The 11,983-nt window shown below is 42.2% G+C and overlaps 1 protein-coding gene across 1 annotated transcript in view; it reads right to left on the bottom strand.

Moving 5' to 3' along the window:
- Nucleotides 1-11,701, bottom strand: part of musk (muscle, skeletal, receptor tyrosine kinase) — a gene marked incomplete at both ends in the record, with an annotated part of 23,365 nt that extends 11,664 nt beyond the window's left edge. Inside the window, 6 exons of the mRNA XM_080529435.1 lie at nucleotides 1,603-1,727; nucleotides 2,223-2,364; nucleotides 4,945-5,072; nucleotides 5,523-5,674; nucleotides 5,966-6,092; nucleotides 11,626-11,701. Of these exons, the coding sequence (XP_080385561.1) occupies nucleotides 1,603-1,727; nucleotides 2,223-2,364; nucleotides 4,945-5,072; nucleotides 5,523-5,674; nucleotides 5,966-6,092; nucleotides 11,626-11,701 (750 nt within the window). The remainder of the gene's footprint in view (nucleotides 1-1,602; nucleotides 1,728-2,222; nucleotides 2,365-4,944; nucleotides 5,073-5,522; nucleotides 5,675-5,965; nucleotides 6,093-11,625) is intronic.
- Between the last annotated feature and the right edge of the window lie 282 nt (nucleotides 11,702-11,983).

Here is an 11,983-nt window from a genome sequence, read left to right as displayed (position 1 = left end):
GTGCTGATTTCACTGATCTATATTTGACAGTGTGCTCAGTGGTCTTCTTTTAGAAAGTGGTTCATCCGGCTAAAGGAAATTAATGACTTGAGCAAGCTGCCACAATCTCAATCTCACAAAGTCATTTGAATCATTACACCAATATCCCACCACATGCTGCTTCACAGCATGTATTTACAGCTCCACTGACCCTATAATCAACAGCTAGCAGAGGGGATCTTGTTGACAGAGTGTAAGGTTTGTGCTTGATCTAATGCTGGCAAGAAACTGCGGCCAAAGCTAGGTTGATATGTCATTGGTTTTCTTTCTGGAATATTCATTACATACATTTGATATAAAACAAATACGTTATTGATCCCAGTCTAACTACATCTAATTACACTGTAGCCCTGAAACAACTGTAGGCACAGCATTTATGAGATGACTGAAGCTAAAAAGCTTAGCTTGCCTGCCTGCCACTCAGCCCAGAGGGAAAGACATGGTCATGTTGTGTAACAGTAGCCTGCAGTAGTGTGGTTCGACTGATCAGCTCTCATCTGAGTAAACCTACGTCGCTACTCATCTTCTGACTTCCGACACAGATACAAATGACACTTCAGCTGACGAGGTCTCTCATTACCACCCACAGTGAAGCTGAGTCAGCAGTCATGGCAGTCAATGGGAGTGGCGCTAAACCACATCGCCTAGGCTAGCATATCATGCTCAGAACCATTTTAACATGAAACCAAGCCACTGACCTATGCAGCAAATAAAGACATATACAATTAAGCTATGTTAGAAGTGTCTTAATGCAAGACCTGTAAGAAGCTTTTGGGGGCATGTCTGTGATTGGCACAGACAACACCAACATTTGTTTCTAGTCACAAAAGGAGGTGACTCAAGCAGGGTTTAGTATGCTAACAGTTGCATATGAACCAGAGGTTTTTTCATGTGGAAAAAAATACTTGACTTTATTAGGACATGGTAACACTATGATAATAATTAAAGTGTGTTTAAAGTGTGACTAAAGTGTGAAGTCATCTTGTCTTCAGTAACAGTCATCTCTCTGGTAATTCATTACCAGTAGAAATAATAGGCATTTTTATACCCTTCTCAAAAAAGGTACAAAATAGCATTCACCAGTCATTGCTTTTACTGGAGTAGAGTATCTCCAGGCATCCAAATTAGAATTCCTATTCGGTTTTTATCCCTGATCAAACAGCAAAGTTGTCAAGGCCATAAACTGAAGAGGAATGGTGTTAATCTTGCCATTGGCCCTGGTATCGACTGTGCGTGCAGACCTCAGAGAAGATTTTGATATCAACAATGCCTCGGAGTAATATGTTGTCTGACATTTCACCCGATCTCTGCTAAGGACCAAGCCTTGATGTGGCCAAGGTTGTGCCTGCTCAGGTCACAATTATTTTTGCCTTGACATGTCTCAACGGAAGAAGAAGAAGATACAGGAGAAGAAGAGGAAGAAGAAAAAAAAGGATATGGAAGAAGAAGAAGAAGAAGAAGAAGAAGAGAAAGAGGAGTAGGAGGAAGAAGCATATAGAAAAGAAGAAGTTCAAGAAGAAGAAGAAGAAGAAGAAGAAGAAGAGGAGGAAAACAGATACTCACAGTGTTCCCATTCTCCAGCCAGGTGACGGTGGGGATAGGGTTCCCAGTGGCGTTACACTCTAGTGATACCTTACTTCCAAACGCCACTCTCTTCTCTTTAGTAACCTTCAGTATCCTAGCAGGAGCTAAACAAACAAACAACAATTATACAACGGTTAGATCTGGCAACTCTGATTGGCACAACCTGATTGGCTAAAAGGTGCATTCCAGCCATGCTCAAATAATGATAACTAATGGCAAACTGTCTTTAGGGTTTTTATTTGAATGATCACTGCACACATTATGACAATAATCACGTCTCCCTTCCCAGGCTTATCTCACAAAATGCACTTCACCTCCATGGAAAATAAAGATTGAGACTGATTCTACTTTACTTGCAGCACGGTAAACCCATTTGATGGTTATAATGTTTCCAAATTTGAATTGTAGTTGCATCAGCAATTCCCTTGTCACACTGAAATGTAACAAATAGCAGCAGTCACATCTGATGAAACCCCTATTGCTACCCTAGATACGGCATTTCACAAAATATATCAACCAAACAATGATAAAAGCTTTTATATAAGCAATAACACACAACAGGGTAGTATTTCAACAGTATTTCAGACCTTTGGACTTACTCTGTACTTCTATTGTGACTGGTTTGGAAAAGGCAATACCAAAGCTGTTCCTCGCCACACATTGGTACTCTCCTGCATCTTCTTTCTTTATATTATGGATCTTCAGTGCACCATTATCCAAAATGATGATGCGATCACTGACCTGTTGGTAATATTTGGGCCAAATGTGGGTAGATATTTATGCCAAATTCACACAATACAATGGAGAAAAACTGAAATACTTCTCATCATGGAAATGGCTGCACTACACAGCCATGCAGATTCACTGTAATTTATAGAGTCAACACAGTCTCCAAATTATTACATTCTAGGGGATCGTTTCTGCAGACCAGGAAATACGGCCTGTGGGATTGTATTATCTGGCTACACCAGTGTTTGACCACCTGTTTTAATGTAAGATAGGTCAAAAACTTAAGATACGTTGTGAGAGTAACGTGAATAATGACTTGTTGCGACACAGTTAATGCACTATTCAGCATAACTTCAACTGGTTAACTTTCGTCATTAGCTTTAACTGGTTAAATTTCGGCATTAAATTCCACACATATGCTGATGACACCCAGCTCTACCTCCACACCAAACCCTCTGCCTCCCTTCCTCACCTTCCCTCATCTCCTGCCTCAATGAAATCGAAGAATGGATGACCACCAATCTTCTCAAACTCAAACAGCAATAAAAACAACAAACTCATTTTTGTTACGCCCACGACCTTACTTCAAAAGATCAGCAACATCGTCCTCACCATTGACGGATGTTCCATCTGCCCCTCTTTGGAGGTCAGGAACCTGGGGGTCTTGCTGGACCCAACCCTTTCCTTTGAACCCCACATACGGTCAGTCATCAAGTCTGCCTTCTTCCATCTCAAAACCATCTCCCGTCTCTGACCTTCACTCTCTGATACCTCTGGCGAAACATTAATACATGCTTTTGTCACCTCCTGCCTAGATTATTGTAACAGAGTCCTTCTTGGTGTTTCCAGCAAGGCCCTGAATCGGCTACAATATGTCCAGAACTCAGCTGCCAGGATCCTCACCTGTATTAAGCCCTGGGCGCACATCACCCCCACCCTGAAAAAACTTCACTGGCTCCCCATAAAACCTAGAATCTCCTTCAAGATCTTCCTTCTCACCTTTAACCTCATAGGAGCCAACGGACCCCCATTGGCATCCGAAGTGATATAAAGAGTTTACCTCGATCAATTCTCTTCATCGATATCACATTTTTTTTCACAATTTTGCATGCTATACGATGCCACCATTTTTTTCCCGAGACGGTAAACACGGCCTAAGTCACATCCAGTTTTCTCCAACTGGAGAATGTGTCATGTCCGGTTTCAACGCCGAATTTCCATACCATTGGTCGGCCAACCCAAAAAAATCCCCCCCCCCCAAAAATAAATAAAAATAATCTGATACATGAGAAAGGTCAAAGGTCAAAGATGGTGCCAAAATATCTCCAAATGGCCTAAACATATAGGTGTCCGCCTAAACATACCTGTACTAAAACAGGTACAAAGTTGCATTTGCTCACATTACTAGCATCGACTTTGGCACAAGTACTAATAAGACCCTGGAGTACTGATTCCTAGATGATTTTGGCTTCGTTATCAGGTTTCCAAGGTGATATTCACTGTAAAAGCTGTTGTTTTTTTAGGCGGAGACTGAATTTGAGATGTTTTATAATGTTCTAGCTCTATTTGCTCTGACACAGTAACATAGATTTTGATTCTGACACTTCTACAGCCACCCCACAGGTGTTAGCTTTCATTTCCCTTGTGATTGTGGAGATATTCTATATTCACTGTGGGCATGTCATTTCGAGCAGAAAACCAGAAAAATGAGGTGGATAAGAAGAGGTTACCTAAATGACCAACTGTACCCCTACAACCCTGCACATGGTCTCCCATCCTCTGATGCTGATCTCCTCGTCATACCCAGCACTAGGCGACGCACACTTGCTGTTGCTGCACCCAAGCTGTGGAACACCCTTCCAGCAGTCATCTGATCTTCTGACACGCTCAATACATTCAAGACCAGACGCATCTGTTCAGACTCGCCTTCGTACAGCATGGCATGGGTCCTGAGTAACACTATCCCCCATAGCTGCCTGAGCTCTTACACCTTTTTGTTTTGTTTTTTGAATATGATTGTATCTTCTGTATTTTTATTATGTTATTTTTTTGTCCTGCTTCTCTTTGTTTTCTGTACAGTGTCCTTGAGTTTGAGAAAGACACTTCAAATAAAATATATTATTATTATTATTATTATTAGCATAATGCTTATGTGTATTATGTTTATTGTTATTCTTATGATGATTATTATTATTATAATTATTATTATTATTAACTTTGACTGGTTAAATTAGGGTAAGTTCTCAGGGGAAGGCATTAGCAAATAGTAGCATAATTGACAACATTTAGCAACAATTAGCACAAAAAAATAGAGTCCGCAGCGTGATTCAGGTGGTTTCTGCAGGCTTTTTTTGTCTGCAGAAACGATCTCCCAGAACCTAATAATTTGGAGACTGGGTTGATTAGAGAATATATAGGCCTACTTCTGACATCTGATAGTCTAATATTGTATCTACTGTATATACTGTGTGTTACATAATTGTAAACATGCGTTATTGTTGTTAATATTGTTTATTGTAGCTATTTTCACCAAACAAATCATCAGAGCGGATTCATTGTCTACGAAGAGAGAATGGATTCTGTTTGTGTTACCTGCATAAGATCCTTGTCTTTGATCCAGGAGATGTCTGGTTTGGGGTTTCCCAATGTCACGCATGGTAACACTGCCTTTGACTCAATCAGTAATGTCACGTTTGTGGCGTGTCTTTTGATCTGTGGCTCTGAAAGAAAAATACAAATTCAAGTAACTTTATTTTTTCCTTGAGGGAACTTTTGAACGTTTGAAGTGGTAGGCAACAACCACTGTGTCAGTACTAATCCATACAACCTGTCACCATTACAGTGCCAGAAATCAGCCACAAACCGAAGTTCTTAGATCATTGTAAAGTACCCTCAAAAATCGGACACTGATGGTAAGGGCTAGTCAGCCAACTGACACCGTTGGCATGTTCTGAATATTGGAAAGTTCACACTATCTTGATTGACAAGGACAGTTAAGTTAAAGAGGATTTTGTTAAAGGCTCTTCAAACTGATTATCATTGCCACACTCTCAAGTATGCAATATAGAAATATGTGAAACTCCTTGAAATTGGATGTATGTTACATAAGGCTAGAATCTAGAACAATCCAAACTATACAAAGCAGGGGAACACCTGTTTCAAACACATACTCATCTTAAGTTGCAATGCGCCACAGCTTTTGGCAGGCTGTCCAATGCCATTAGTAGCGATGCAACAGTACTCTCCATTGTCCGTGTCTCTCGCATTGGGAATGATCAACATTTGGCCATGTTCCCGGGTGATGTAGCGGGAATCATAGTATCTGTAGGACATCGGACACAGGGATATAAAACAATGAACTGCACCATATAACATTTGACACAGTATGGTAGCGTACTTCAGCAAATTCAGTTTTCTACTATGTTCTACCTGTGTTATAACACTGTAATGACTCTATTACAACATTATATTAAGATAGCATTTTAGTTATTGCTGTGTAATTACATACAAATATAATGTTTTTAGTTTAGTTTAAGTAGACATTTAGTCGGATGTCTGTGCACGTGAGTCTGTGCACGTGAGTGAGTGACAGGGATTGTGGGTAGACTCTTACGGGATGGGGTAGTTGTTACGCGTCCATGTGATGTCAGCTGGAGGTCGTGAGTCGACCTCACAGATAAACGTAGCGTTGTGGTCCAACAAAATGTCGACTGTCTCCAGCACGGTGATGATCCGGGGTGCTGGGGAATAGAATAAAATACATCAACACTCACTTCAAACATTTGATTCTTTACATGTTATCATAGCACTTAGTGTCAAAACAAAACAGATTTGACTTGTTGACAGTAGGCATTTTAGCATCAGTTGTTGTGCAAACCCATTAACCACGCTTAGGAACGTCTGAGTCAGTCTTCTTGGTTTTCCATCCTCCTCCATGTACAATAATGTCACCTAGCACAGACAACAGCTGGATCACTTTAGCCAAACGGTCGGCATTCCTTGCATTCACATTTGGCATGCATCTGCAGTTCAGTGGGTCGACGTCCGGCTTGCTTGTTTATTTGTGAAATCAGATCAGAGGCTAGCACTCGAGCATAAGACGCCGCTCTGCCCGACCTCAAAAAAGGAGTGAACTGCTTATTATGACTACTTGTGAAACGGTGCTTTCTCAACAACATAACAACATAGCTGGAATACTGGACTCCGTGTGCTGAGTCATGAACAGATGACCTCACATCAGGTCAAAGAGAGCGGCCGCAGGAATGCTCGTAGTGGGGGTGACAATCTGATGGTATCCCCACCAGAGGATGCAACCTGGAGGAACACAATGTGGATGTTGACTCAAGTGTGTGTGTGTGTGTGTGTGTGTGTGTGTGTGTGTGTGTGTGTGTGTGTGTGTGAATGAGTGTGTGTGATGGGTCAGCATTTCCTAGTCTCTCAGTTGTTAGGCCCTTGGTGCTTCCGTGCGGTCCTCTGTGGCTCAGTTGGTAGAGCATGGCGCTAACAACGCTTAGGTTGTGGGTTTGATTCCCGCTGGGACCATATATACTGAAATGTATGCACTCACTGCAATGTAAGTCGCTTTGGATAAAAGCGTCAGCTAAATGGCATATATATATATGCTTCCATGTATGAAAAGTAGCACCAGTCCAATCGTCGTCATGAAACCAGACTGCAAGCATAACAAAAACTCCCAACTGTGCAATTAGAAATCGGCCATCAACAACAAGAAATCCAACATCAACAAACTGTTTTATTATTGATACATGACTGAGACTACAATCCCACTGAAGGAATGCCAGTAGCACACAGTGCAACAATAGACAGCTTGTTGGTCAGCAGCACAATATTTTACGACTATAAATATCAGCAGTCCGACCGTGGCTTTCATTAGTTGAAGAATCTCAGGCTCTTTCATCTTAAAGGCTTGTTATGTGATTACTAGTCTTAAAGAGGGATTATAGTTGGCCCAGAATGGACGCTGCTTCAATTCACACACTAATGCAATTTATATACAGCACACGAAAGGTGTGATGCAAATCATGATACAGGTGATGGTACTCCTGCTGGGCATTGCTGCCTGACGCACCTCCAACAGTGCCTTTAGAACAGGTGTGCTGTGACACCTCACTGAACACCTATGTGGGCCTAACTGGGTCATCAGCTGGGGACCACCAGTCATTGACGTTTCGCTCCTTTAACCCCAGTACATCTCCTGGTGGCGGAGCGATGGCAGGGATCTCTCCCTGCCACCCCCTGCTGATGCCCTAGGTGTTGTTCGCCCCCCAACCCTTATGCTTCCTTCTTAGCCACAGCCAGAAGCTGCCTTTCTCCGCCTCCTCAGCCAGCTCTTTCATGACTTTCCGATGCCTTGCTCCTGTGCATCCTATGTCACGAAGTAGGCGAGCAGCTGAGGAACCTACGAAGCCCCTACACCCCACTTCCACAGGGCACATAACGGCTTTCCAGCCAGCCTCCCTGCACTCCGCCGCCAGATCTGCATACTTGGCTCGCTTCCGCTCGTTGGCTGCCTCCAAACCACCCTCCCAAGGGACAGTGAGTTCGACCAGCTATTATCAGTGTCAAAGGCTATTCTTGTGGTGTAAAGTACAAGATCAACCCTCTTATATTTGTCATACAAATTCCATATAGTGACGCTTCGAGCAGTGATAAGAAACACCGGAGCTCTGCATCTAACAGGGCTGCTACAGAATATCAGGCCTGTCAAATAGACGGTCTTGAAATGGGCGAGTTACCTGTTACCTGCTACATCGACCACATCTGAGTCTATGTCGACAATTCCATGCATGTATGAGAAGCACACCAACCCATAATAATCACACTGAAAAAGCAGCTTGTGTTTCCGGACTGCCACATTCCTGATAGAAATGCACACAGCCTCAATAAGAGATGGCAGAGGTCGTCAACTCCTCGCTCAAGAAAAGCTACCGCTGTGTCCTCTTCCATCTAGTAGGTGCGTCAGTGTCTCTCTCTGTCCTAGTGTGTGTGTGTGTGTGTGTGTGTGTGTGTGTGTGTGTGTGTGTGTGTGTGTCTGTGTGTGTGTGTGTGTGTGTGTGTGTGTGTGTGTGTCAATGCCAGTGACCTTGAGTTGGCCATGTAGCTGCACTGGTCAGGGTCCAGGGTCGTTGGCTCTCCTCAGATCCCTCTCCGCTACATCCGGACTCATATTCAGCACATCACAACATGCTGATAGAACATCAACATGCTAAAAACACATCACTACACATAATTAGATCACACAGTCCTTGCTTTTGAACACGTCCTAAAACATATGCTTGTTTAAAAGCCATGTATCACTTATCCAGTAGCCTACGGCAGACTATACAGTGAATCCAATTCACAAAGTATTTAGTGATCCTAACATTTTTATATTGAGTGGGCTCTTCAACACTTCAACTCTCGTAATATGAAGAAAAAAAAACGGAAAACACATTTTTGGCAAACTTGAGAATTGCCGACATCCGGGACCTTTTCACCAGACTGTGTCACATTATAATTTTTATCAACAAAAATGTTCATTCCGGAAACCTCCCTAGCTTCAGTCTATGTATAGTCACATTTGCCTAACAGAGAAGTTTATCTCTAGTGTTCACCAGTTACAGTTACATCCTGAGTCAGTTGGTACGCATGCATATCTCCAGAGTCCAATGCAGTGTAAAGCCTGAGCTCTGACGCATTCTGTGTGCCTGTATCTGCATGTGTTAACTGGCCCTCCTTGGACTGTGCAATCCAACCTAGATGCTTCCGCTGGGGGTGAATCAGTGGATATGTCACCTGTTCCTCCTGAACATGTCTAGAGATGCCAAGGACTTTCAAGAACCCACAACAACCCCCTTAGCACCTTGTCTCCATGCACTTGTGCAGATCCGAGAGTATTGGATGGGTGTAAAGCAATATGGGAGAGAATCTGGTCGTCAAGAGAGCACAATCTAGCCACTATGAACCTGTTTAGACCGTTCCAATCCCCTCAGATCTCCTGTACACAAGAGTCTAGGGGATCTGGGTTGATTTGGGATTAGTGTCTTTGTTGCTACTGCGAATCACCATCAACTACACTACTCAAAACCTAGACATTTAGAATATGGCATATGACATGTTCTTATGTAAGGGACGATCACGACGAAACAGTTACTTTCCTCTTCACAGGGGGGCGAGACAGGGTTCTAATAAATAATCAACACTTTGGAGGTGTTAAACGCCAAGGCTCAGCCGTCCACCTCAGCAAAGCTAACTTCAGTTAGATAGCAGGCTAGATAGCAACCAACTGTCTGAGCTGTACAAATTATTCACATCATGGGGAGTATAGTTTTAATTCAGCTGTTAGCCAGCCAGCTAGCTTCTGTTTCCATTAGCCAGCATGATGTAATGTTGCCATTAGCCAGCCTGACGTTATGACGCAGATTGTATTGTTTGTCGGCAAAAAGTACCAGCTGTGATCACACAGATCCTCTTCTGTCCTTGTTGGACCTCCATGTACAATGTATCGAATTCAGGTTTGTGTGGTTTCCAGAGTTGGCTTTGTAACTTTGTCAGTCATGAGGATAACATGTAAACTCAGCTGAGCCCCGCTTCAAAGTTTGGAGCGGCAGGGAGGCTATTATTACTGGGACTACGTGTGCGTTTATAGAACACAATCAACACCCTCTTGAGCAATCACAAGTGAGTATTCAACAAAGCCATGGTATCAGTTGTTGTAATATTCAATAGTGTTCTATACAGTTTATATGTTTGTTCAAATGAAAAAGCTTTCAATTCCATGGCTTCAAAAGAGATGATCCACATCATAGGGTCATGTATTGTTCCAATTTGAAATTGTGTATGTGAGACATTTTTCTGAACTTTCCATGTCAGTTGATTTTGAATCAGAGCAGCTCATTGTACAGTAGATGTAGGTGCAGATCCCCACTTATTCAAGCAGTCATGACACAAGCTCTCCAAAAAAGCAGTCCTGCGTAAAAAGCTTAAACAAGGATTACCCAAACAGTTCTTCCCATGTTGAGGGTGAATAATTGTGTTGGATTGTCACATATCCTCGACCATGTCTCGCTTACCATATGCGCTTAAATAACAGATACATTTCTAACTGGAGGGAACTTCTGGAGACAGAATAACGTAATGTACATAACATAAGTTGTTAAATGGTTTAGAGGACAACTAACATATGCTTTGAAGTTCTCCAGTGGTTTAACGGAATGACCTATGGTACAGTATGCTGTTCCCAGTGTGCTACTTGAATAGGGTATGAGATTAGCTAATTCCCTTAATGTTCTAGTAAGACATGATGCAAAGGTTTGGAATGAAAACGTTTGCACAGTTGCAATAGAGGGGTCAGGCTTTCATAAGTATGTGTAAATCAAAGTGTGTTCTAGAATCTAGACAGTATCACTAATGACCTTTGATGCAATAGTGTTTGCTGTTAGTTTTTTTCTATAGTTTTTTACTCTATAGTTGTCTTTGGTGTACAATCGTCAATGAGTACTTTTTTTTCGTTTTCTTTCCAAGACCCTTGGGGTTTCTTGTCTTCTACAGTACAGGTCCCTTGGTGTTTGTTTTCAACTCTCTGTTATTCAAAGTTCCATGGAGTCACTTTATCACACCCACCCAACACATGCACATATATCAAGGTACACAATCATGCCACGGCAATGTCGCAACATTAGGCACTTCATCACCTTGTCTCAGATACTTGTACTGTTAGCTAAAATATGAGCTATGAAATATGGGTATGGGATATACAGAAAGGGTGCCTAGTTGCCAAGAGCACTGTAGGCCTACTGTATAACCTATTTTAACATACACATAGATTAGATGGATAGATAGTTTATATAACATTACAAAGAATGAAATGCTTAAGCTCAATAACTGTTCCAATTCTCCAAATGTTAGGTAATAACAAAACATCAACAGTATTCCAACAACATATCGACTTCTAAGACTATCGGTCAAGTTAAAGTAATTAAAGAAAATCAACATTTGTCACGTCAGTGTGTTTCACTTCATTCACAGTTACTCTCCAAACAAATGCCGGTGAGGTTATGGCTGGCTCTGCTCAGGCATATCTGACAAACATCTCAAGACGCTTGACAAAACGTCCTAATAACTAACCTCCATCTGCTGCGGAATTCATACCCACCTGCCATCAATGCAGAGAGAAACAATGACAAGAAACAGGCATGATTAGTTCCAGTTAGTGAAGCGTTTAAGGCAGAACATGGCAGGCAGGCAGGCAGGCAGGCAGGAAGGGGAACAAACCTCTCTGTACTTGGCTGGCGGTGATATGGGCCAGCAGGAAGATCTGAAGAAGTGGAACGTGTTCTATGAGCTTCATACTTATTCTGAGAAGGATTCGTCTCGATCTGTCTTTTACAATCCCATCTGTGCAGGTTTTGGGTTTGGGTTTGATATCCTGGCGTCGACTGTTTTGTTTAGGACAATAATTCTTTAGACAGGACAGTCTGTGTGGGTCCTAGGCCCTGTCATGCTAGCTAGCTAACTGACAGCGCTCAGTTTTTTTTTTTTTTTTTCCTCTCAGTGTTGTGTGAAGATAGACAGCAGCAGCTGCTGTGTTATTACTCATGGGCAGTCATGGCACATCACTGCTATATAGTGA

The sequence above is a fragment of the Nansenia antarctica genome (assembly GCF_963989245.1).
Source record: "Nansenia antarctica genome assembly, chromosome: 4".
Taxonomy (NCBI): Eukaryota; Metazoa; Chordata; class Actinopteri; order Argentiniformes; family Microstomatidae; genus Nansenia; species Nansenia antarctica.
Note: the sequence above shows the minus strand (reverse complement) of the source record. Positions and strands in the feature narration are given on the sequence as shown.